At 49.4% G+C, this 27,507-nt stretch overlaps 1 protein-coding gene across 2 annotated transcripts in view; it reads right to left on the reverse strand.

The window, feature by feature from the left end:
* The window catches only part of ME2 (malic enzyme 2), a 173,108-nt gene extending 151,273 nt beyond the window's left edge, over nucleotides 1-21,835 (reverse strand). Inside the window, exon 1 of one of the 2 annotated variants that reach the window (XM_063960180.1) lies at nucleotides 21,758-21,833. In XM_063960180.1, coding sequence (XP_063816250.1) covers nucleotides 21,758-21,794 — 37 coding nt within the window. In that variant the 5' untranslated portion in view covers nucleotides 21,795-21,833. Of the gene's footprint in view, nucleotides 1-21,757 lie in introns of both variants that reach the window. The other variant, XM_063960197.1, reaches the window with a different exon arrangement.
* Between the last annotated feature and the right edge of the window lie 5,672 nt (nucleotides 21,836-27,507).

Raw genomic sequence — 27,507 nt, forward strand, 5'->3', positions numbered from 1 at the left:
CAGTCTGTTTACTGAAATGGTTTGATTCCAGTGTGTTTACTGGCACCCGTTACAGTGGACATTATGTGCATAAGGTGCACTACTAGTGTGAGCATTGTGTATAAGGGGCACTACTGTGTAGCGTAACCTGCATACGGAGCACTACTGTGTGGCATAACGTGAATAAGGAGCACTACTCAGTGCCAGATTAAGGTCCACATGGGCCTGGAGCTGACATTTGTGAAGGGCCTATTGTGTGCCGCAGCAGATGATGTGACTATTGCCATGGGGGTGTGACTAGTTATGTGGGGGGGGGGGGGGGTGGCCTTTGCCATGGAGTGTGACTAGCGCCTACCTCGAAAACCTCAGTCTAATTTCTCTGGCTACAAGACACAGACTGCCTATCCCTGAATAGCAGCGGCCAGCAGGTCGTCCCTGATTATTATTATCCTTTATTTATATGGTGCCACAAGGGTTCCGCAGCGCCCAATTACACAGTACATAATTAGGCAAAACAAGAAAACAGTAACTTTCAGTTGAAGACAATATACTCTAGGACAAGTACAGGGTATATAAACATAGCTTCATCAGCAGACGACACTGAAATAAATATCAGGGTGGCAGAGAACTGGGGGATTTAGTGCCGTCGAAGGGAGTATGAAGTAAAAGTAAACAGTGAGCGTTAAACAGAGAGTTAGGAGGAGAGTTGGCTGGGTTTGGTGAAGAAGTGGGTCTTGAGAGCCTGTTTGAAGGTTTGTAGAGAGGTGGAGAGTCTGAGGGGGAGTGGTAGAGAATTCCAAAGAAAGGGAGCAGCATGTGAGAAATCATGGAGGTAGGAGTGGGAGGAAGTAATCCGTAGGCAGGAGAGGCGGCATGCATTATACTAAGCTTTCATTCCCACATATTATACACAGATACCTCTCCACCTACAGAGCTCACTACCTAACACGTATCACACAGATACTAGGCGCTTGTCCGCAGATCTAACAATCTAACACACATATCTCACAGATAGTGAGTTTCAACATCCCCAGAGCTTACAATCAAATACTGTACATGTCATCACACATACCTAGTAATATCACCCAGGATTTACAATCTAACACATGTGCCATAAACCTTCTAAACTTTTGTCCATTGGTTTACAATCTTATCTAACAGCAGCATAATCCAAGGTCTCACTGATATTTGTATCTTGTTTTAGGAGCTGACAATCATATGTTGCTCTCTCCCCAACTAGAGCTTGTTATTCCACTACACAGGTACCACCTACAACTTGCCACCTAGTACGTATCACACATCCCCAAAATCAGATAATATGATGCAAAATTCAGATTTAAGTGTGCAGGTTCCTTGCCCACAGAGCTTGCAATCGCAGAGATTGCCTTCTCACCTGGGAGGGGCAGGGAGTTGAGACAGGGGCCAAAGCAGCGGCTCCGTGCTCTCCCAAAACTCTTCTCTGCTGCTGGAGCAGGGGCCTGAGATGTCAGAGCTCCTTCCCACTGAACCAGGGTTGAGACTTTTAGTTTGACTGCATAGCTCAGGCTCTCGCCTGATAACAAGCAGCCCTGTCACAATCACGCGGGCCGCCTTCAAAGAGCTGAGGGAAAGCACAGCTCAACTGCCCCTGGTGCACTGGTGGTGGGGCAGCGCTTGGTGTGGCATCACACTTCACTTGCATTTGAAGAACCCCGTGCGAGGTTAATTTTTGCTGGATGGCAGGGGGAGAGATTAGTTGCGGTGCGAGTGAGCGGGACCTCAAGTGCCCGCTGGCAGCTGGATTTTTTTTTCTCCTGTCTCTAGCAGGTGTTGAAGCTACATCTGCCCCATTATTAATCCAACCCTGGCTGGCACCCTGTACACACTGTAGCTGTGCTGCGAGCATCAGTGTACACGGACGCATCTGTATGTATGTTGATCGCACGCTGCTGACTTTCGCAGCGCAGCGATCAGGGTACTACTGCGCATGCACCGCAATGCGCATGCGCGTCATACGGGTACAAACAGCATCGTTGCTGGGCAATGCTTCTAGCAACGAATTCATTCGCACTGGTGATCGCAAGGAGATTGACAGAAAAGGGCGTTTATGGGTGTCAACTGACCATTTTCTGGGAGTGGTAGGGAAAACGCAGGCGTGTCCAGGCGTTTGCAGGGCGGGCGTCTGACGTCAATTCCGGAACCGGACAGGCTGAAGTGATCGCAAGGGGTGAATAAGTTCAAATCTACTCTAAAACTGCAAAAAACTTTTTTGTCCCGCTCGGCTGCACATGCGATCGCACACTTGCAAAGCGAAAATACACTCCCCAGTGGGCGGCGACTATGCGTTTGCACGGCTGCAAAAAGTAGCTAGCGAGCGATCAACTCGGAATGAGGGCCATAGAACAGTAATACATACACATAGTATACATAGAAAAAATTATAAATATAAAATTATATATATATATATATATATATATATAATAGGTGCTTCATCGCGCCCTACGGGCGCTCTTCACACCGTCGCAAGGGGCTACGCCCCCTTAACCCTTGCATGCCTTTCTGGGGTTCAATATTTGTATTATATGGAGTATTAACTGCATTCCTTTGTCAGTGGTTAAATATTGCACAATAAAAGGGCGTGCGATGGTGAAGGAGGCACAGCCCCTTGCGACGGTCTGGAGGCGCCGTGGGTAGGGGAGGGGCAGGTACGGGTGGTGCGGCGGATGGGGAAGGGGGTCTGGAGGCGCTGCAGGTGGTGGAGGGGTAGGTGCGGGGGTGCCATGGGTGGGGGAGGGACCGCAGATGGAGGAGGGTGTCTGCAGATGCTGCGGGTGGAGGGGGGCTGGTGTGGGGGGAGACATATATGGGGGGTGGATGGTGGAGGGGGTCTGGAGGTGCTGTGGGTGGTGGAGGGGCGGAGGAGTGGGAGCCACGGGTGGTGTAGGGGGTCTGGAGGCACAGCGTGTGGGGGAGGGGTGGAGTGCCGCATGTGGTGGAGGGGAAGGTGCAGAGGTGTGGTGCATTGAGGAGGGGTCTGGAGGCGCTGCGGGTACTGTACCTGCCAAAAAGGTAGTTGGAGGGCATGCAGTAACAGGGCCAGGACAGGCGTGACAGGGTCAGATCACGGGTGACAGGGCCAGGATAGGGGTAACAGGGCCAGCATAAGGGTGAAAGGGTCAGGATAAGGGTGACAGAGCAAGGCCAGGGGTGACAGGGACATGACAGAACACAGGGCACGGGAGAGATTGGTATTAGGGACAAAACAGTGGTGACAGACAGATGTGTCTTACCGGAGTCACGGCTGCTGCTGTTCCACTCCAACCTGTTGGGATCTGCTGCTGGTGGAGACTTGGCATGGCTGACTCTCTCAGGCTGGAGTCCTGCTTCCTCTGCCCGTCAGCATCCCTCCCCCCTCCTCAGTCACACACCGCAGACCTCGCGCAGTTGCCGGGCACTGTGGTAAGGGGAGACTGGGAGTGACTGGTTAGCCCCCAGGAGTCGCTGCGACTGGAGGGAGGAGGGGGTCATAGCATGCACACGGCGCGGACCTCGCGGCTGCTGGGCACTGTGGTAAGGGGAGACTGGGAGTGACTGGTTAGCTCCCAGGAGACGCTGCGGCTGGAGGAAGGAGGGGGTCGGAGCCTGCAAGCAGCTCAGACTTCTGCAGCGCTACCCGCTGGCTAAAGTGTGTGAAGGAGCTGGGCGCACCTCACTGCGGGTGGCAGCGCTGCAGCTAGCGGTGGGGTTGCCTGGGCTGGAGATAACAGAGGCAGTACGGAACCTGCACAGCAGCAGGTGCCCCACAAAACTGCAGCTAAGAAGCGTGGAGTGTGCTAGAAAGTTATGCTTGTCCGCGCCAGAGAGACCCTGCTGAGTATGCTGATGTGGGGGGTCAAGCACACAGTGAGCCGGTGCCCGTCTGTCTGTACGGCATACCCTTCACACACCCCCATACCTCCCAACTGTCCCGGGGTTCCGGCAGCAGAGCCGGATTAAGGGGGGGGGGGCAGGGGGTACGTACCGTGGGCCCCACAGTTTTAGGGGGCCCCCCGGCTGGAGTAGCTCTGTCCCAGCTCAGAAGCTCCCCCATCCTGCCAGCAACAGCGGCAGCATTGTGCTACAGTCAGCACACGCTGCTGCGTGTTGGCAGGTCTGTGGTGTTGCCTGCTTTCTTCTGCCTGTGCGGGTGTGTAGGGGGAAGCAACCACCTCCTCTGGCTTTAGCCCTAGCTGAGGGGCCAAAATTCCATAAAAAAAAAAAAATCCAGGAATTTGCATAAGAGGGCGTGGCCACGCGGGGCACAATTAGGCCACGCCCGCAGCCCCACAGCAGACATAGCCATGAGATAGGGCTCCCCTGTCTCAAGCGCCCTGGGCCCCCCCGGACTCATAATCCGCCCCTGGAGGCATGCCAGCAGCTCACAGAGTGCTGGGCATGCCCCCTCACTGACGAAAATGGGGGCCCTCCCGTAAAGCCACGCCCTTTTGTTGGCCACACCCCCTTTTCGCTGTGTGTGTGTGTGTGTGTGTGTGTGTGTGTGTGTGTGTGTGTGTGTGTGCCCTCCTTCTGCCTGAAGAAAGCTGGGAGGTATGCACCCCTGTCTGCCTGAAGAAAGCTGGGAGGTATGCACCCCTGCCTGTGCCATGCCCATACTATCTGCTTCTGCTCCTAGTCTCCTATAGATTTGCCCAGATCTGTGACTCATTTGACTAACTCCGCCCAGTGTTGTGACTCCGCCCAGCATTAGCAAATGAGTCACAAAGTCACAGATCTGGGCTATTATAATAAGATTTTACTCACCGGTAAATCTATTTCTCGTAGTCCGTAGTGGATGCTGGGAACTCCGTAAGGACCATGGGGAATAGACGGGCTCCGCAGGAGACTGGGCACTCTAAAAGAAAGATTAGGTACTATCTGGTGTGCACTGGCTCCTCCCTCTATGCCCCTCCTCCAGACCTCAGTTAGTATACTGTGCCCGGAAGAGCTGATACAATAAGGAAGGATTTTGAATCCCGGGTAAGACTCATACCAGCCACACCAATCACACCGTATAACTCGTGATACTATACCCAGTTAACAGTATGAAATATAACTGAGCCTCTCAACAGATGGCTCAACAATAACCCTTTAGTTAGGCAATAACTATATACAAGTATTGCAGACAATCCGCACTTGGGATGGGCGCCCAGCATCCACTACGGACTACGAGAAATAGATTTACCGGTGAGTAAAATCTTATTTTCTCTGACGTCCTAGTGGATGCTGGGAACTCCGTAAGGACCATGGGGATTATACCAAAGCTCCCAAACGGGCGGGAGAGTGCGGATGACTCTGCAGCACCGAATGAGAGAACTCAAGGTCCTCCTCAGCCAGGGTATCAAATTTGTAGAATTTAGCAAACGTGTTTGCCCCTGACCAAGTTGCAGCTCGGCAAAGTTGTAAAGCCGAGACCCCTCGGGCAGCCGCCCAAGATGAGCCCACTTTTCTCGTGGAATGGGCTGTTACTGATTTAGGATGCGGCAATCCAGCCGCAGAATGCTCCAGCTGAATTGTGCTACAAATTCAAACGAGTCAGTTTTCCTGACTCCAGCCGTCCTGGAAATATAAATTTTTAAGGCCCTGACTACGTCCAGTAACTTGGAATCTTCCAAGTCCCTAGTAGCCGCAGGCACTACAATAGGTTGGTTCAAGTGAAAAGCTGATACCACCTTAGGGAGAAACTGGAGACGAGTCCTCAATTCTGCCCTATCCATATGGAAAATCAGATAAGGGCTTTTACATGACAAAGCCGCCAATTCTGACACACGCCTGGCCGAAGCCAAGGCCAATAACATGACCACTTTCCACGTGAGATATTTCAAATCCACAGTTTTAAGTGGCTCAAACCAATGTGATTTTAAGAAACTCAACACCACGTTGAGATCCCAAGGTGCCACAGAAGGCACAAAAAAGGGGCTGAATATGTAGCACTCCCTTTACAAATGTCTGAACTCCAGGCAGTGAAGCCAGTTCTTTCTGGAAGAAAATCGACAGAGCCGAAATCTGGACCTTAATGGAACCCAAATTTAGGCCCATAGTCACTCCTGACTGTAGGAAGTGCAGAAAACGACCCAGCTGAAATTCCTCTGTTGGGGCCTTCCTGGCCTCACACCACGCAACATATTTTCGCCAAATACGGTGATAATGGTTTGCGGTTACTTCTTTCCTGGCTTTTATCAGCGTAGGAATGACTTCCTCCGGAATGCCCTTTTGCTTTAGGATCCGGAATTCAACCGCCATGCCGTCCAACGCAGCCGCGGTAAGTCTTGGAACAGACAGGGCCCCTGCTGTAGCAGATCCTGTCTGAGCGGTAGAGGCCATGGGTCCTCTGATATTATTTCTTGAAGTTCTGGGTACCAAGCTCTTCTTGGCCCATCCGGAACCACGAGTATCGTTCTTACTCCTCGTTTTCTTATTATTCTCAGTACCTTTGGTATGAGAGGCAGAAGAGGGAATACATAAACCGACTGGTACACCCACGGTGTCACTAGAGCGTCCACAGCTATTGCCTGAGGGTCCCTTGACCTGGCGCAATATCTAGTTTTTTGTTTAGGCGGGACGCCATCATGTCCACCTGTGGCCTTTCCCAACGGTTTACCAACAGTTGGAAGACTTCTGGATGAAGTCCCCACTCTCCCGGGTGTCGGTCGTGTCTGCTGAGGAAGTCTGCTTCCCAGTTGTCCACTCCCGGAATGAACACTGCTGACAGTGCTAAGACGTGATTCTCTGCCCATCGGAGAATCCTTGTGGCTTCTGCCATCGCCATCCTGCTTCTTGTGCCGCCCTGTCGGTTTACATGGGCGACTGCCGTGATGTTGTCTGATTGGATCAGTACCGGCTGGTTTTGAAGCAGAGGCCTTGCCAGACTTAGGGCATTGTAAATGGCCCTCAGTTCCAGAATATTTATGTGTAGGGACGACTCCTGACTTGACCAAAGTCCTTGGAAATTTCTTCCCTGTGTGACTGCCCCCCAGCCTCGAAGGCTGGCATCTGTGGTTACCAGGACCCAGTCCTGTATGCCGAATCTGCGGCCCTCTTGAAGATGAGCACTCTGCAGCCACCACAGTAGAGATACCCTGGTCCTTGGAGACAGGGTTATCAGCCGATGCATCTGAAGATGCGATTCCGACCACTTGTCCAAGAGGTCCCACTGAAAGGTTCTTGCATGGAACCTGCCGAATGGAATTTTGCTTAGTAAGAAGCTACCATTTTTCCCAGGACTCGTGTGCAGTGATGCACCGATACCTGTTTTGGTTTCAGGAGGTCTCTGACTAGAGATGACAGCTCCTTGGCTTTCTCCTGCGGGAGAAACACTTTTTTTTTTTTTTTCTGTTTTGTGTCCAGAACCATCCCCAGGAACAGCAGGCGTGTGGTAGGAACCAGCTGTGACTTTGGAATGTATAGAATCCATCCGTGCTGTTGTAGCACTTCCCGAGATAGTGCTACTCCGACCAACAACTGCTCCATGGACCTCGCCTTTATAAGGAGATCGTCCAAGTATGGGATAATTAAAAACTCCCTTTTTTCGAAGGAGTATCATCATTTCTGCCATTACCTTGGTAAAGACCCTCGGTGCCGTGGACAGTCCAAACGGCAGTGTTTGGAATTGGTAATGGCAATCCTGTACCACAAATCTGAGGTACTCCTGGTGAGGATGGTAAATGGGGACATGTAGGTAAGCATCCTTGATGTCCAGGGATACCATGTAATCCCCCTCCTCCAGGCTTGCAATAACCGCCCTGAGCGATTCCATCTTGAACTTGAATTTTTTTATGTATGTGTTCAAGGACTTCAAATTTAAAATGGGTCTCACCGAACCGTCCGGTTTCGGTACAACAAACAGTGTGGAATAGTAACCCCGTCCTTGTTGAACTAGGGGTACCTTGACTATCACCTGCTGGGAATACAGCTTGTGAATTGCCTCTAGCACAGCCTCCCTGCCTGAGGGAGTTGTCGGCAAGGCAGATTTGAGGAAACGGCGGGGGGGAGACGCCTCGAATTCCAGCCTGTACCCCTGAGATACTACTTGAAGGATCCAGGGATCCACCTGTGAGCGAGCCCACTGATCGCTAAAATTTTTGAGGCGGCCTCCCACCGTACCTGGCTACGCCTGTGGAGCCCCCGCGTCATGCGGTGGACTCAGAGGAAGCGGGGGAAGAATTTTGATTCTGGGAACTGGCTGACTGGTGCAGCTTTTTCCCTCTTCCCTCGTCTCTGTGCAGAAAGGAAGCGCCTTTGACCCGGTTGCTTTTCTGAAGCCGAAAGGACTGTACCTGATAATACAGTGCTTTCTTAGGCTGTGAGGAAACCTGAGGTAAATTTTTTTTATTTTTTCCCAGCTGTTGCTGTGGATACGAGGTCCCAGAGACCATCCCCAAACAATTCCTCACCCTTATAAGGCTCTATGTGCCCTTTAAAGTCAGCATCACCTGTCCAGTGTCGGGTCTCTAATACCCTCCTGACAGAATGGACATTGCATTAATTCTGGATGCCAGCCGGCAAAATATCCCTTTGTGCATCCCTCATATATAAGACGACGTCTTATGTTCGCAAAATAGTATCCCTGTTTGACAGGGTTACAGACCACGCTGCAGCAGCACTATCTGCAGGTCTCAGTCTAGTACCTGAGTGTGTAAATACAGACTTCAGGATAGCCTCCTGCTTTTTATCAGCAGGTACCTTCAAAGTGGCCGTATCCTAAGACGGCAGTGCCACCTTTTTTGACAAACGTGTGAGCGCCTTATCCACCCTAGGGGATATCTCCCAGCGTAACTTATCCTCTGGCGGGAAAAGGTACGCCATCAGTAACTTTTTAGAAATTACCAGTTTCTTATCGGGGGAACCCACGCTTTTTCACACTTCATTCACTCATTTGATGGGGGAACAAAACACTGCCTGCTTTTTCTCCCCAAACATAAAACCCTTTTTTAGTGGTACTTGGGTTAATGTCAGAAATGTGTAACACATTTTTTATTGCCGGGATCATGTAACGGATGTTCCTAGTGGATTGTGTATATGTCTCAACCTCGTCGACACTGGAGTCAGACTCCGTGTCGACATCTGTGTCTGCCATCTGAGGGAGCGGGCGTTTTTGAGCCCCTGATGGCCTTTGAGACGCCTGGGCAGGCGCGGGCTGAGAAGCCGGCTGTCCCATAGCTGTTACGTCATCCAGCCTTTTATGTAAGGAGTTGACACTGTCGGTTAATACCTTCCACCTATCCATCCACTCTGGTGTCGGCCCACAGGGGGCGACATCCCATTTATCGGCATCTGCTCCGCCTCCACATAAGCCTCCTCATCAAACATGTCGACACAGCCGTACCGACACACCGCACACACACAGGGAATGCTCTGACTGAGGACAGGACCCCACACAGCCCTTTGGGGAGACAGAGAGAGAGTATGCCAGCACACACCAGAGCGCTATATAATGTAGGGATAAACACTATCACTGAGTGAATTTTCCCCAATAGCTGCTTGTATAAACAATATTGCGCCTAAATTTAGTGCCCCCCCTCTCTTTTTAACCCTTTGAGCCTGAAAACTACAGGGGAGAGCGTGGGGAGCTGTCTTCCAGCTACACTGTGAAGAGAAAATGGCGCCAGTGTGCCGAGGGAGATAGCTCCGCCCCTTTTTCGCAGACTTTTCTCCCGCTTTTTTATGGATTCTGGCAGGGGTAATTATCACATATATAGCCTCTGGGGCTATATATTGTGATTATTTTGCCAGCCAAGGTGTTTTTATTGCTGCTCAGGGCGCCCCCCCCCCAGCGCCCTGCACCCTCAGTGACCGGAGTGTGAAGTGTGTATGAGGAGCAATGGCGCACAGCTGCAGTGCTGTGCGCTACCTTGGTGAAGACTGAAGTATTCTGCCGCCGATTTTCCGGACCATCTTCATGCTTCTGGCTCTGTAAGGGGGACGGCGGCGCGGCTCCGGGAACGAACACCAAGGACGGGTCCTGCGGTCGATCCCTCTGGAGCTAATGGTGTCCAGTAGCCTAAGAAGCCCAAGCTAGCTGCAAGCAGGTAGGTTCGCTTCTTCTCCCCTTAGTCCCTCGTTGCAGTGAGCCTGTTGCCAGCAGGTCTCACTGTAAAATAAAAAACCTAACATATACTTTCTTTCTAGGAGCTCAGGAGAGCCCCTAGTGTGCATCCAGCTCGGCCGGGCACAGAAATCTAACTGAGGTCTGGAGGAGGGGAATAGAGGGAGGAGCCAGTGCACACCAGATAGTACCTAATCTTTCTTTTAGAGTGCCCAGTCTCCTGCGGAGCCTGTCTATTCCCCATGGTCCCTACGGAGTTCCCAGCATCCACTAGGACGTCAGAGAAAATAAGAATTTACTTACCGATAATTCTATTTCTCGTAGTCCGTAGTGGATGCTGGGGACTCCGTCAGGACCATGGGGTTTAGCGGCTCCGCAGGAGACAGGGCACAATAATAAAAGCTTTAGGATCAGGTGGTGTGCACTGGCTCCTCCCCCTATGACCCTCCTCCAAGCCTCAGTTAGGATACTGTGCCCGGACGAGCGTGCATAATAAGGAAGGATATTGAATCCCGGGTAAGACTCATACCAGCCACACCAATCACACCGTACAACCTGTGATCTGAACCCAGTTAACAGTATGATAACAACGAAGGAGCCTCTGAAAAGATGGCTCACAACAAGAATAACCCGATTTTTGTAACAATAACTATGTACAAGTATTGCAGACAATCCGCACTTGGGATGGGCGCCCAGCATCCACTACGGACTACGAGAAATAGAATTATCGGTAAGTAAATTCTTATTTTCTCTAACGTCCTAAGTGGATGCTGGGGACTCCGTCAGGACCATGGGGATTATACCAAAGCTCCCAAACGGGCGGGAGAGTGCGGATGACTCTGCAGCACCGAATGAGAGAACTCCAGGTCCTCCTCAGTCAGGGTGTGCCCCTGACCAAGTAGCAGCTCGGCAAAGTTGTAAAGCCGAGACCCCTCGGGCAGCCGCCCAAGATGAGCCCACTTCCTTGTGGAATGGGCTTTTACTGATTTTGGCTGTGGCAAGCCTGCCACAGAATGTGCAAGCTGAATTGTACTACAAATCCAGCGAGCAATCGTCTGCTTAGAAGCAGGAACACCCATCTTGTTGGGTGCATACAGGCTAAACAGCGAGTCAGATTTTCTGACTCCAGTCGTCCTGGAAACATATATTTTCAGGGCCCTGACAACGTCAAGTAACTTGGAGTCCTCCAAGTCCCTAGTAGCCGCAGGTACCACAATAGGTTGGTTCATGTGAAAAACAGAAAACACCTTAAGGAGAAATTGAGGACGAGTCCTCAATTCTGCCCTGTCAGAATGAAAAATTAAGTAAGGGCTTTTATATGATAAAGCCGCCCATTCTGACACACGCCTGGCTGAAGCCAGGGCTAATAGAATCTTCACCTTCCATGTGAAATATTTTAATTCCACAGTGGTGAGTGGATCAAACCAATGTGACTTTAGGAAACTCAAAACAACATTGAGATCCCAAGGTGCCACTGGGGGCACAAAAGGAGGCTGTATATGCAGTACCCCTTTTACAAACGTCTGAACTTCAGGCACTGAAGCCAGTTCTTTCTGGAAGAAATTCGACAGGGTCGAAATTTGAACCTTAATGGACCCTAATTTTAGGCCCATAGACAGTCCTGTTTTCAGGAAATGTAGGAACGACCCAGTTGGAATTCCTCTGTAGGGACCTTCTTGGCCTCACACCACGCAACATATTTTCGCCAAATGCGGTGAAAATGTTTTGCGGTTACATCCTTCCTGGCTTCGACCAGGGTAGGGATGACTTCATCTGGAATGCCCTTTCAGGATCCGGCGTTCAACTGCCATGCCGTCAAACGCAGCCGCGGTAAGTCTTGGAACAGACAAGGCCCCTGCTGGAGCAGGTCCTTTCTTAAAGGTAGAGGCCACGGTTCTTCCGTGAGCATCTCTTGAAGTTCCGGGTACCAAGTCCTTCTTGACCCATCCGGAACCACGAGTATCGTTCTTACTCATCTCCTTCTTATGATTCTCAGTACTTTTGGTATGAGATGCATAGGAGGGAACACATACCCTGACTGGTACACCCACAGTGTTACCAGAGCGTCCACCGCTATTGCCTGAGGGTCCCTTGACCTGGCGCAATATTTGTCTAGTTTTTTGTTCAGGCGGGACGCCAACATGTCCACCTTTGGTTTTTCCCAACGGTTTACAATCATGTGGAAGACTTCCCGCTGAAGTCCCCACTCTCCCGGGTGGAGGTTATGCCTGCTGAGGAAGTCTGCTTCCCAGTTTTCCACTCCCGGAATTAACACTGCTGAGAGTGTTATCACATGATTTTTCGCCCAGCGAAGAATCCTTGCAGTTTCTGCCATTTCCCTCCTGCTTCATGTGCCGCCCTGTCTGTTTACGTGGGCGACTGCCGTGATGTTGTCCCACTGGATCAATACCGGCTGACCTTGAAGCAGAGGTCTTGCTAAGCTTAGAGCCTTGTAAATTGCCCTTAGCTCCAGTATATTTATGTGGAGAGAAGTCTCCAGACTTGATCACACTCCCTGGAAATTTTTTCCTTGTGTGACTGCTCCCCAGCCACTCAGGCTGGCATCCGTGGTCACCAGGACCCAGTCCTGAATGTCGAATCTGCGGCCCTTTCATAGATGAGCACTCTGCAGCCACCGCAGAAGAAAACACCCTTGTCCTTGGAGACAGGGTTATCCGCTGATGCATCTGAAGATGCGATCCGGACCATTTTCCCAGCAGATTCCACTGAAAGGTTCTTGCGTGAAATCTACCGAATGGGATCGCTTTGTAAGAAACCACCATTTTTCACAGGACCCTTGTGCAATGATGCACTGATACTTTTCCTGGTTTTAGGAGGTTCCTGACTAGCTCGGATAACTCCCTGGCCTTCTTCTCCGGGAGAAAACATCCTTTTCTGGACTGTGTCCAGAATCATTCCTAGGAACATTAGACGTGTCGTCGGAAAAAGCTGCGATTTTGGAATATTTAGAATCCACTCGTGCTGTCGTAGAACTACTTGAGATAGTGCTACTCCGACCGCCAACTGTTCTCTGGACCTTGCCCTTATCAGGAAAGCGTCCATATTTCTTTTAGGAAGAATCATCATTTCGGCCATTACCATGGTAAAGACCCGGGGTGCCGTGGACAATCCAAACGGCAGCGTCTGAACTGATAGTGACAGTTCTGTACCACGAACCTGAGATACCCTTGGTGAGAAGGGCAAAATTTGGACATGTAGGTAAGCGTCCCTGATATCCAGTGACACCATATCGTCCTGGTTCGCTATCACTGCTCTGAGTGACTCCATCTTGATTTGAACCCTTGTATGTAATTGTTCAAATCTTTTAGATCTCACCGAGCCGTTTGGCTTCAGTACCACAATATAGTGTGGAATAATACCCCTTCCCTTGTTGTAGGAGGGGTACTTTGATTATCACCTGCTGGGAATACAGCCTGTGAATTTTTTCCCAATACTGCCTCCCTGTCGGAGGGAGACATTGGTAAAGCAGACTTCAGGAACTTGTGAGGGGAAGACGTCTCGAATTTCCAATGTACACCTGGGATACTACGTGTAGGATCCAGGAGTCCACTTGCGAGTGAGCCCACTGCGTGCTGAAACTCTTGAGATGACCCCCCACCGCACCTGAGTCCGCTTGTATGGCCCCAGCGTCATGCTGCGGACTTGGCAGAAGCTGTGGAGGACTTCTGTTCCTGGGAATGGGCTGCCTGCTGCAGTCTTCTTCCCTTTCCTCTAACCCTGGGCAGATATGACTGGCCTTTTGCCCGCCTGCCTTAATGGGTACGAAAGGACTGAGACTGAAAAGACTGTGTCCTTTTCTGCTGAGATGTGACTTGGGGTAACAAAAATAAGATTTTACTTACCGATAAATCTATTTCTCATAGTCCGTAGTGGATGCTGGGGACTCCGTCAGGACCATGGGGAATAGCGGCTCCGCAGGAGACAGGGCACAAAAGCAAGCTTTTAGGATCACATGGTGTGTACTGGCTCCTCCCCCTATGACCCTCCTCCAAGCCTCAGCTAGGTACTGTGCCCGGACGAGCGTACACAATAAGGAAGGATCTTGAATCCCGGGTAAGACTCATACCAGCCACACCAATCACACCGTACAACTTGTGATTTGAACCCAGTTAACAGTATGATAACAATGAAGTAGCCTCTAAAAAAGATGGCTCACAACAATAATAACCCGATTTTTTTTGTAACAATAACTATGTACAAGTAATGCAGACAATCCGCACTTGGGATGGGCGCCCAGCATCCACTACGGACTATGAGAAATAGATTTATCGGTAAGTAAAATCTTATTTTCTCTAACGTCCTAGTGGATGCTGGGGACTCCGTCAGGACCATGGGGATTATACCAAAGCTCCCAAACGGGCGGGAGAGTGCGGATGACTCTGCAGCACCGAATGAGAGAACTCCAAGTCCTCCTCAGCCAGGGTATCAAATTTGTAGAATTTAGCAAACGTGTTTGCCCCTGACCAAGTAGCTGCTCGGCAAAGTTGTAAAGCCGAGACCCCTCGGGCAGCCGCCCAAGATGAGCCCACCTTCCTTGTGGAATGGGCATTTACAGATTTTGGCTGTGGCAGGCCTGCCACAGAATGTGCAAGCTGAATTGTACTACAAATCCAACGAGCAATAGTCTGCTTAGAAGCAGGAGCACCCAGCTTTTTGGGTGCCTACAATATAAACAGCAAGTCAGACTTTCTGACTCCAGCCGTCCTGGAATTATATATATATATATATATATATATATATATATATATATATATATTTTCAGGGCCCTGACAACGTCTAGCAACTTGGAGTCCTCCAAGTCCCTAGTAGCCGCAGGCACCACAATAGGTTGTTTCAGGTGAAACGCTGACACCACCTTAGGAAGAAACTGGGGACGAGTCCGCAGTTCTGCCCTGTCCGAATGGAAAATCAAATATGGGCTTTTGTAAGACAAAGCCGCCAATTTTGACAATCGCCTGGCCGAGGCCAGGGCCAACAGCATGGTCACTTTCCATGTGAGATATTTCAAATCCACAGATTTGAGTGGTTCAAACCAATATGATTTGAGGAATCCCAACACTACTTTGAGATCCCACGGTGCCTCTGGAGGCACACAAGGGCTGTATATGCAATACTCCCTTGACAAACGTCTGGACTTCAGGAACTGAAGCCAATTCTTTCTGGAAGAAAATCTATAGGGCCGAAACTTGAACCTTAATGGACCCCAATTTGAGGCTCATAGACACTCCTGTTTGCAGGAAGTGCAGAAATCGACCTAGTTGAAATTTTTTCGTGGGGCCTTCCTGGCCTCACCCACGCAACATATTTTTACCACATGTGGTGATAACGTTGTGCGGTCACCTCCTTCCTGGCTTTGACCAGGGTAGGTATGACCTCTTCCGGAATGCCTTTTCCCTTAGGATCCGGCGTTCAAACCGCCATGCCGTCAAACGCAGTCGCGGTAAGTCTTAGAACAGACAAGGTCCCTGCTGGAGCAGGTCCTTTCTTAAAGGCCGATGCCACGGTTCCTCTTGGAACAGACATGGTACTTGCTGAAAGCAAATCCCTTCTTAGCTCCCGAGGCCATTAGTCCTCTGTGAGCATCTCTTGAAGTTCCGGTTACCAAGTCCCTCTTGGCCAATCCGGAGCCACGAGTATAGTTCTTACTCCTCTATGTCTTATAATTCTCAATACCTTGGTTATGAGAAGCAGAGGAGGGAACACATACACCGACTGTTACACCCACGGTGTTACCAGGACGTCCACAGCTATCGCCTGAAGGTCTCGTGACCTGGCGCAATACCTGTCCCATTTTTTGTTCGGGCGGGACGCCATCATGTCCACCTTTGGTCTTTCCCAACGGTTCACAATCATGCGGAAAACTTCCCGATGAAGTTCCCACTCTCCCGGGTGGAGGTCGTGCCTGCTGAGGAAGTCTGCTTCCCAGTCGTCCACTCCCGGAATGAACACTGCTGACAGTGCTATCACATGATTTTCCGCCTAGCGAAAAATCCTTGCAGTTTTGCCACTGCCCTCCTGCTTCTTGTGCCGCCCTTTCTGTTTACGTGGGCGACTGCCGTGATGTTATCCCACTGGATCAATACCGGCTGACCTTGAAGCAGAGGTCTTGCTAAGCTTAGAGCATTATAAATTTGCTCTTAGCTCCAGTATATTTATGTGGAGAGAATTCTCCAGACTTGATCACACTCCTTGTGTGACTGCTCCCCAGCCTCTCAGGCTGGCCTCCGTGGTCACGAGCATCCAATCCTGAATGCCGAATCTGCGGCCCTCTAGAAGATGAGCACTCTGTAATCACCACAGGAGAGACACCCTTGTCCTTGGATATAGGGTTATCCGCTGATGCATCTGAAGATGCGATCCGGACCATTTATCCAGCAGATCCCACTGAAGAGTTCTTGCGTGAAATCTGCCGAATGGAAGCGCTTCGTAATAAGCCACCATTTTTACCAGGACTCTTGTGCAATGATGCACTGACACTTTTCCTGGTTTTAGGAGGATCCCGATTAGCTCGGATAACTCCCTGGCTTTCTCCTCTGGGAGAAACACCTTTTCCTGGACTGTGTCCAGAATCATCCCTAGGACCAGCAGACGTGTCGTCGGAACAACTGCGGTTTTGGAATATTTAGAATCCACCCGTGCTGTCGTAGAACTACTTGAGATAGTGCTACTCCGACCTCCAACTGTTCTCTGGACCTTGTTCTTATCAGGAGGTCGTCCATTTTCTTTGAAGACGAATCCTCCTTTCGGTCATTACCTTGGTAAGGACCCGGGGTGCCTTGGACAATCCAACGGCATCGTCTTGAAACTGATAGTGACAGTTCTGTACCACGAACCTGAGGTACCCTTGGTGAGAAAAGGCAAATTTTGGGACATGGAGGTAAGCATCCCTGATGTCCCGGGACACCATATAGTCCCCTTGTTCTTTGCTATCACTGCTCTGAGTGACTCCATCTGGATTTGAACCCTTGTAAGTGTTCAAATTTTTCAGATTTAGAATAGGTCTCACCTAGCCTTCAGTACCACCATATAGTGTGGAGTAATACCCCTTTCCTTGTTGTCGGAGGGGTAATTTTATTATCACCTGCTGGGAATACAGCTTGTGAATTGTTTTCAATACTGCCTCCCTGTCGGAGGGAGACATTGGTACAGCAGACTACAGGAACCTGCGAGGGGGGAAACCTCTCGACATTCCAATCTGTACCCCTTGGATACTACTTGTAGGATCCAGGGGTCCTGTACGGTCCCAGCGTCATGCTGAGAACTTGGTAGAAGCGGTGGAGGGCTTCTGTTCCTGGGAATGGGCTGCCTGCTGCAGTTTTCTCCCCTTTCCTCTATCCCTGGGCAGATATGACTCTTATAGGGACGAAAGGACTGAGGCTGAAAAGACGGTGTCTTTTTCTGCAGAGATGTGACTTAGGGTAAAAAACGGTGGATTTTCCAGCAGTTGCCCTGGCCACCAGGTCCCATGGACCGACCCCAAATAACTCCTCCCCTTTATACGGCAATACATCTTTGTGCCGTTTGGAATCTGCATCACCTGACCACTGTCGTGTCCATAAACATCTTCTGGCAGATATGGACATCGCATTTACTCTTGATGCCAGAGTGCCAATATCCCTCTGCGCATCTCGCATATATAGAAATGCATCCTTTAAATGCTCTATAGTCAATAAAATACTGTCCCTGTCAAAGGTATCAATATTTTTAGTCAGGGAATCCGACCAAGCCACCTCAGCTCTGCACATCCAGGCTGAGGCGATCGCTGGTCGCAGTATAACACCAGCATGTGTGTGTATACTTTTTAGGATATTTTTCAGCCTCCTATCAGCTGGCTCCTTAAGTACGGCCCTATCCGTAGATGGTACCGCCACTTGTTCTGATAAGCGTGTGAGCGCCTTATCCACCCTGAGGGGTGTTTCCCACCGCGCCTTAACTTCTGGCGGGAAAGGGTATACCGCCAATAATTTTCTATCGGGGGAAACCCACGCATCATCACACACTTCATTTAATTTATCTGATTCAGGAAAAACTACAGGTAGTTTTTTCACCTCACACATAATACCCTTTTTTGTGGTACTTGGAGTATCAGAAATATGTAACACCTCCTTCATTGCCCTTAACGTGTGGCCCTAAAAGAAAATACGTTTGTTTCTTCACCGTCGACACTGAAATCAGTGTCCGTGTCTGGGTCTGTGTCGACCGACTGAGGTAAATGGGCATTTTACAGCCCCTGACGGTGTTTGAGACGCCTGGACAGATACTAATTTGTTCGCCGGCCCTCTCATGTCGTCAACCGGCTTGCAGCGTGTTGACATTGTCACGTAATTTCCATAAATAAGCCATCCATTCCGGTGTCGACTCCCTAGAGAGTGACATCACCATTACAGGCAATTTGCTCCGCCTCCTCACCAATATTTTCCTCATACATGTCGACACACACGTACCGACATACAGCACACACATAGGGAATGCTCTGATAGAGGACAGGACCCACTAGCCCTTTGGGGAGACAGAGGGAGAGTTTGCCAGCACACACCAAAACGCTATAATTATCCAGGGACAACCTTTATATAAGTGTTCCTCCCTTATAGCATTTTAATATATATACATATCGCCAAATCAGTGCCCCCCCTCTCTGTTTTAACCCTGTTTCTGTAGTGCAGTGCAGGGGAGAGCATGGGAGCCTTCCCACCAGCCTTTCTGTGAGGGAAAATGGCGCTGTGTGCTGAGGAGAATAGGCCCCGCCCCCTTTTCGGCAGGCTTTTTCTCCGGAGTTTTAGATATCTGGCAGGGGTTAAATACATCCATATAGCCTCAAGGGCTATATGTGATGTATTTTTCGCCATACAGGTATTATACATTGCTGCCCAGGGCGCCCCCCCCCAGCGCCCTGCACCCTCCGTGACCGCTGTGTGAAGTGTGCTGACAACAATGGCGCACAGCTGCAGTGCTGTGCGCTACCCGATGAAGACTGAGAGTCTTCTGCCGCCTGGTTCCGGACCTCTTCATCTTCAGCGTCTGCAAGGGGGGTCGGCGGCGCGGCTCCGGGACGAACCCCAGGGCGAGCCCTGTGTTCCGACTCCCTCTGGAGCTATGTCCAGTAGCCTAAGAATCCAATCCATCCTGCACGCAGGTGAATTGAAAATCTCTCCCCTAAGTCCCTCGATGCAGTGAGCCTGTTGCCAGCAGGACTCACTGAAAATAAAGAACCTAAAAACTTTTTCTAAGTAACTCTTTAAGAGAGCCACCTAGATTGCACCCTTCTCGGCCGGGCACAAAAACCTAACTGAGGCTTGGAGGAGGGTCATAGGGGGAGGAGCCAGTACACACCATGTGATCCTAAAAGCTTGCTTTTGTGCCCTGTCTCCTGCGGAGCCGCTATTCCCCATGGTCCTGACGGAGTCCCCAGCATCCACTAGGACGTTAGAGAAAGTGGATTTTCCAGCTGTTGCCATGGCCACCAGGTCCGATGGACCGCCCCTTTATACGGCAATACTTCCATGTGCCGTCTGGAATCTGCATCACCTGACCACTGTCATGTCTATAAACATCGTCTGGCAGATATGGACATCACATCTACTCTTGATGCCAGAATGCGCATCTCGCATATATAGAAATGCATCCTTAAAATGCTCTATAGTCAATAAAATATTGTTCCTGTCAAGGGTATCAATATTTTCAGTCAGGAAATCCGACCAAGCCCCCCCAGCGCTGCACATCCAGGCTGAGGCGATTGCTGGTCGTAGTATAACACCAGTATGTGTGTATATACTTTTTAGGATATTTTTCAGCTTCCTATCAGCTGGCTCTTTGAGGGCGGCCGTATCTGGAGACGGTAACGCCACTTGTTTTTATAAGCGTGTGAGCGCCTTATCCACTCTAAGGTGTGTTTCCCAACTCGCCCTCACTTCTGGCGGGAAAGGGTATACCTCCAATAATTTTCTATCGGAGGAAACCCACGTATCATCACACACTTTAATTTATCTGATTCAGGAAAAACTACAAGTAGATTATTCCCACCCTACATAATACCCTTATTTGTGGTACTTGTAGTATCAGAAATATGTAACACCTCCTTCATTGCCCTTAACATGTAACGTGTGGCCCTAAAGGAAAATACGTTTGTTTCTTCACCGTCGACACTGAAGTCAGTGTCCGTGTCTGTGTCTGTGTCGACCAACTGAGGTAAATGGGCGTTTTTACAAGCCCCTGACGGTGTCTGAGACGCCTGGACAGGTACTAATTTGTTTGCCGGCCGTCTCATGTCGTCAACCGACCTTGCATCGTGTTGACATTATCACGTAATTCCTAAATAAGCCATCCATTCCGGTGTCGACTCCCTAGAGAGTGACATCACCAATACAGGCAATTTGCTCCGCCTCCTCACCAACATCGTCCTCCTACATGTCGACACACACGTACCGACACACAGCACACACACAGGGAATGCTCTGATAGAGGACAGGACCCCACTAGCCCTTTGGGGAGACAGAGGGAGAGTTTGCCAGCACACACCAAAAACGCTATAATTATACAGGGACAACCCCTTATACAAGTGTTTTCCCTTATAGCATTTTCACATATGTAATCATATCGCCAAATAAGTGCCCCCCCTCCCTGTTTTAACCCTGTTTCTGTAGTGCAGTGCAGGGGAGAGCCTGGGAGCCTTCCTCACAGCAGAGCTGAGCAGGAAAATGGCGCCGTGTGCTGAGGAGAATAGGCCCCGCCCCCTAAAACGGCGGGCTCTTCTCCCGGAGTTTGTGAGATCTGGCAGGGGTTAAATACATCCATATAGCCTCAAGGGCTATATGTGATGTATTTTAGCCATAAAAAAGGTATAATACATTGCTGCCCAGGGCGCCCCCCCCCAGCACCCTGCACCCTCAGTGACCGCTGGTATGAAGTGTGCTGACAACAATGGCGCACAGCTGCAGTGCTGTGCGCTACCTTATGAAGACTGAAAGTCTTCTGCCGCCTGTTTCTGGACCTCTTCAACTTCGGCATCTGCAAGGGGGGTCGGCGGCACGGCTCCGGGACGAACCCCAGGGTGAGACCTGTGTTCCGACTCCCTCTGGAGCTAATGGTGTCCAGTAGCCTAAGAAGCAAATCCATCCTGCACGCAGGTGAGTTTACTTCTCTCCCCTAAGTCCCTCGTAGCAGTGAGCCTGTTGCCAGCAGGACTCACTGAAAATAAAAAACCTAACTTAAACTTTTATTCTAAGCAGCTCAGGAGAGCCACCTAGATTGCACCCTTCTCGGCCGGGCACAAAAATCTAACTGAGGCTTGGAGGAGGGTCATAGGGGGAGGAGCCAGTGCACACCACCTGATCCTAAAGCTTTTATTATTGTGCCCTGTCTCCTGCGGAGCCGCTAAACCCCATGGTCCTGACGGAGTCCCCAGCATCCACTTAGGACGTTAGAGAAATAGGAGATAATGCACACACATACAATACACATGCATAAAGCACACACATACAATACACGTACATAATATACATATATATGCAGAGTACATGTTGTATACATAGTATAGATAACTATACATACTGCAAAAGAGCAGGGAGGGTGTTACAGGAGGTTCTGGATAGAGATGGAGCTTGTAGGTTTTGGTGAGGGGAAATGAAGCTTATAAAAGTAATTATCCTGTACAGTACTATACACATGTATGTGTGTGTGACACACTGACAGGTGACTAACCATCTCTCCTGTGTTGAGTTCCTGGCTGCAATATCATTCTTCAGCCTGCTGCCCGGGTAGTTGCTGGTCTGTGTGTGGGTGGGGGGTGTCTGTGCTCTGATTGGCTGAGTGACTGTGTGTGATGTATCACTCAGCCAATCGAAGCACAGCAGATGCTGCTGAGGAGTTCCTGCACTGATCAGGAATCTCCTCAGCGTTACAGCAGGGCGTACCACAGCTTCAGCAGCTGATAGTGAGTTCCTACTGTATACAGCTTGTCACCAGCCCGACCCTGCCTTGGCCACGCCCCCGATGATAGTGGGAGGAGTTACAGAGCAGGGGGCACACCTGGGATTAACCAACAGCCCAGACCGACTCTGATTGTGAGGATAGGCCAGTGGGCGGGGCTATGGACGGATTCGGGGGCAGAGCCTCAGAGGTATTCAGGACTGACTCGGGCCGGCAGAGTTTCAGACCTCTGTGGTCGGAACTTTGGCCAGCTGGTTTGGGGTGTTGTGGGCCTATTTTCAATGGGAGGCCTGGAGCTGCAGCTCCATCCGCCCCATTGTTAATCCGGCCCTGGCACTACTGTGTGGCATAACGTGAATAAGGTACACTACTATGTGTCATAATGTGAATAAGGTACACTACTATGTGGTGTAATGTGAATAAGATTGCGCTACTGTTTGGCGTAACTTGAAATGTGTTCCATGCCCCTTCCTTGTGAGAGACCACATCCAGTTTTTGCGGTGCATTATCCCTTTGCAAAGTATGGGAAGGAGGGCGCAAATTTATAGTTTGCAGGAGGGCGCCAAACACCCTAGCACCGGCCCTGCCCGCACCCCATCCATTGACCAGAGAGAGACACGTTCGCGGCGGCGTCCACACCCCCTCCTCCCTGGTACCAAGCACTGCACTCACAATCGCACTCCCAGTCACAGGCACACACCTGCCTGCAAGACTCCGTCGTGGCCGGTTCCGTACTGACAGTGACATCGTCGTCATCACGCACGCCGGTCCCATGATGTCATCACACACGCCAGCGCCGCTTGCAATGCTGGGAGGGAGAAGTGGGAGGAGACTTAGAGCTGCAGTGCTCAGAGTGCTGCCACTGCGTTACTGGAGGGAGTTTCTGCCTTGAAGTGAAGTGCACAACACACTGTTCTATTCTGCTGTCACTCACTGACTGGCTGACAGTCATTTCAGCTGTCAGTTGAATGTGAACTGTAAGATAAAAAGTTAGTATTTACCGTTAAAAAATATATAAACAAACCAGTCAGCGGCACTCACGGCTCCCGGTCAGGGAATGAAAGAGACACAATCGCTGTGTTGCCAACGTTTCAATGTTATTCAAGTGAACATTTTCCTCAGGACATATATATTTATTTATTTATTTATTTATTTTCATGATGTAAATATGGATTTTATTGAAATTAGTACCATTTGTTTATAATGTTTAATTTCCATGTTCAATGTAATTGAGTATTATTTCAAAAATGTGTGTGTGTATATATATATATATATATATATATATGCGACTCTGTTCCATTCAGCGGCACTCAGAGACTTATAGATAACGTAAAACGTGCTTTAATGTGTCATGGTGACAATCTGCATACCAACGTTTCGGGGCGTAACCACCCCTTTATCAAGGTGAGCAAACAAGAACACCATGACACATTAAAGCACGTTTTACGTTATCTATAAGTCTCTGAGCGCCGCTGAATGGAACAGAGCCGCCTATGGAAATGGATCTCCAGTGGGCACCGGAGCATTTAGTCACCAGCTAGGTGAGTGCCGATCCGCCCGCAGCAGCTATATATATATATGTATATATATATATATATGTTTTTTGTTTTTTTTACTTAGTTAATAAAATATATTATATATTTAGCAGTTTGTTTTTACCTCAATTAGGGGGAGTCCAAATACAGATGTGTCCTACTAGAACACTGTGTATCCCGGCAGAGCTTACTGTAGCGCTACACAGAGACTGCCTCAAATGCGGATGCAGGCCACGGAAGAGCGATGCTCTTAGGGGGCAGCCAGCGGAGGGAAATAAGCAGGGGTAGCGGTAAACAATGCTCCTGCTACCCATAGTTATTGGGTCATTCCATGTCAGTTCACCCAGGCATGACACCCACCAACCCAGATTTTCATGATACTTTATACACTTGATACTACCACAGAGCTACTAACCCATGTAAAATGTTTCTTCTCTAGGCCTCACAGTTTTTGAGATATAGGGGATCAAAGTTTAAAAAAATTGCTGGGAAATGGCACTACTGATGCTCCATTTTTTCTTAGGTGTATCTAGAAAAAAAATTCACATTTCAGTGCTTTATACACATCTATTTTTGAAATTTTGGCCTTTTGTCAAACAAAATATGGGGATTCCAGTAAAAATGTTTTATCAATCTTTCCGGACCCCGAGAGGTAGGGGTGTCCCAGGGGGTTCTGAACCAAATTTGTGTCCCAGGGGGCAGAGGCGTCACCAGGTGTGGGTACACCCGGTGCGCACTCTACATTACTACACCCCCCTCTCCCCCCCCCCCTTCCCACACTCACCCTGCCGGAGCCGCCTGCCGGACGAAAATGGGGGTGTGGCCTAATTTTAAGGGGCGTGGCCTCGCAGTTCTCTTCTTCTTCACTCCGGGGTGGTGTATCCAGCTTCCTCGGAAATGCTGGCTGCCCCCGGAGACTAGGCAGTGTGCAGTGCCGGCTCCTTTTCTGTGACAGGAGCCGAGTGCTGCAGAGGATTATCACACTGCAGCACTCGGCTGCTGACACTGCAGACGAGCCAGCACTTGGTGTCACCCCTTCCGTGGGTGATACCTTGGTGCGGGCCGCACCCCCCGCACACGCCTTCTGACACCACTGCCAGGGGGTTCTGCACCAGAGCCAGATTTACACACAATATATGTACCAAAGGGTACATCTGGGCATTATACACAGGTGCAGCAGTATAAACTCCTGGAAATTTGGTGAGTTTTGTTCAGAGACGTGCAGAAAACATAGGTGTGGTGGCACTGCCTCACCCGCCATAGACTTTTTACTCCAGAGTTTTGGCTATAAAAATTTGCAATTTATGCAGTCAAAGCTCTGGCACAACCGTTAGTATGACAGGAAAGGCTCTGCCTCACCTGCCTCACCCCACCGCACATCACTGGTGTCTGCGAATGCAGTTTTTTGTCATGAAACAGATTTCTGCAAGAAAGTGCATACCTAAGAAATGTAAGATCCAATTCAAAATGTTAAACTGCCGTACTCGCAGCGAGCGGTTGCAAATTTTCTACAAAATTTGACCTGGGAAAAGTGAAATCAAAAGTGGGGAGACTTTCCTGGCCCACAAAAGAAAGTGAGCATAAGGATAGTACTGGAAAACTTTTAAAAGGTGTCACATGGCTGATTTGTGCATTTTTTTTTAAATAAAGTAATTAACTGTAAAAAGCTTACAAATTTCATTTACTTACAAAGGAATTAAACAAGAAAATGTTAGAAAAAATGTGCTTTTGGGGTAATTTGAGGCGGCATTAATTTATTTTTTAAATAATCTGAAGATTTTTTTGTAGAAATAAACAATTTAATTAAAACTAGTACAAAAACATTACTAAGGATTCCATATGGTGTGATACGGGTGGAGGTCCTTGGGAGGTGACGCCATGAGTTACCACAAAGGATGACACCAACCCTAGTGACGCCTCTGGTTAAAACTGACTGGAAATTAATGTTATTGAGGTTAATAATACTGTAGGAACAAAAGCAGACCCAAATTTTGTGATTTTATCTATTTTTATGATTTTTTTGAGTAAAAAAAAATACAAAACCAAAACACACAAGGGCGGTTTTAGCAAAACCAAATACAGATCCGAAACACGGGTGTTGGCGCACAGCTCCAGTAAATTGATGACCACTAGAGGGCAGTCAGCCAATGCATTATAATTTGTCCTGGAACATTAATAGATGAAAGCTGGAAGCTAGAAGCGCTGTGGACTCTAATCCCGTGTACTGAGAACTCGTCTCCAGATCCAAAACTAAGATTAGTCGCCTCCACACTTGACTGTATTATATTATTTTCTGATGCCTGCGCTCCATGATAAAGCTGGATAACAATGACATGTAGCAAGCGCTTGTCTATGTGAAATCAGATGGGCATTTCAGTCATGAACAAAGGAGACAGCTGAAATGTCTGTTAAGCAATCGTAGATAGGCATCAAAAAGAATAATGTCTTTGTGTCACTCATCACCCAGCAAAGTATATGAGCTGCATATATAATTCTGCAGCCAATGCCCAATGCTTGCTGTTCAGTGTTCAGTATCTGGAGATTGGCCAAGTGATTGGTGGCTGCAGTTGACCTCTTAGGAGAAAAATGGAAAAATGTGCGCCATTTTTGAAGCGCAAACATGTAAAATGATCTCTTCCTTTCAACATCCTCCCGAGGCAGTGCCCATTCACATCCCCTACAACACCCCCCCCGCCCGTGAGAACTGCCCCATCCTCTGATAAATGCAAATGACAGAGCAGCAGCAGGTCTCACGAGCTATCCCCGATCGACACCGCCTTCACACTGGCACGCGTGACGTCACAACGCATAATGGGGGTCATTCCGAGTTGATCGCTTGCTAGCAGTTTTTAGCAGCCGTGCAAACGCTATGCCGCCTCCCACTGGGAGTGTATTTTAGCTTAGCAGAAGTGCGAACGTTTTTATCGCAGAGCGCCTGCAAAAAATTTTTGTGTAGTTTCAGAGTAGCTCAAACCTACTCAGCGCTTGCGATCACTTCAGACTAATCAGTTCCGTATTTGACGTCACACACCCGCCCAGCGTTCGCCCAGCTATGCCTGCGTTTTCCCTGGCACGCCTGCGTTTTTCGGAACACTCCCTGAAAACGGTCAGTTGCCACCCAGAAACGCTCCCTTCATGTCAATCACTCTGTGGCCACCAGTGCGACTGAAATGCATCGCTAGACCCTGTGCAAAACGACATCGTTCGTTGTGCCCGTGCGTCACGCTTGCGCATTGCGCCACATACGCATGCGCAGAACTGCCGTTTTTTAGCCTGATCACTGCGCTGCGAACAAATGCAGCTAGCGATCAACTCGGAATTACCCCCAGTGTTACATAGGAAGGGCCATAACTAGGGTGGGGCATACTGTCAGGGGTGGATTTAGGGGGCAGGCCCATCACTGACCCCTTAATTTCAAGGCAATTCCAGATGCCTCTATACCGTCAAAGCAATCACAATCTTACCCTGCTACCACCTCCCGGACCACAATTTGCTGTCCATTATCCCACTCCCGTCAGTTATATATATATAAAAAAAAAGTCATAATTACTAAAAAAAAGAGTATCACCTGGCTTCATCAGCCTTGTGTGCAGCCACCTTGCAAGTGCCGTCTCCAGGTACCTACTTCGCAAACATTTAAGCATAGGCACGCGCATATGCAGTGCTAGACACGCCCTTTGGGCAGAGCATGACACGCCCCTTCAATAGCACAGCAAGCTTTGCGTGGCGTATTCTACAATAATTTCCTTGAATCAAGTTTTCAAAAGTAGACACGTATGTTTCTGGGGTATTATATTATATAGGTGGTTGAAGGTAGGTTGTAGCAGTGCCCTTCATGATGTTAGCCACACCCCCTGGCACAGGCAACATCCCACTGCACTGGTCATGCCCAGTCCCCCCACCCCAGAGTACTGGTGGTCACACCCCCTGCGGCAGCACAAAACATGTCCTTTATAAATTTCAGCTCCAGGTTGTGGCATGGTTGGT

This window comes from Pseudophryne corroboree, chromosome 1 (assembly GCF_028390025.1).
Source record: "Pseudophryne corroboree isolate aPseCor3 chromosome 1, aPseCor3.hap2, whole genome shotgun sequence".
NCBI lineage: Eukaryota > Metazoa > Chordata > Amphibia > Anura > Myobatrachidae > Pseudophryne > Pseudophryne corroboree.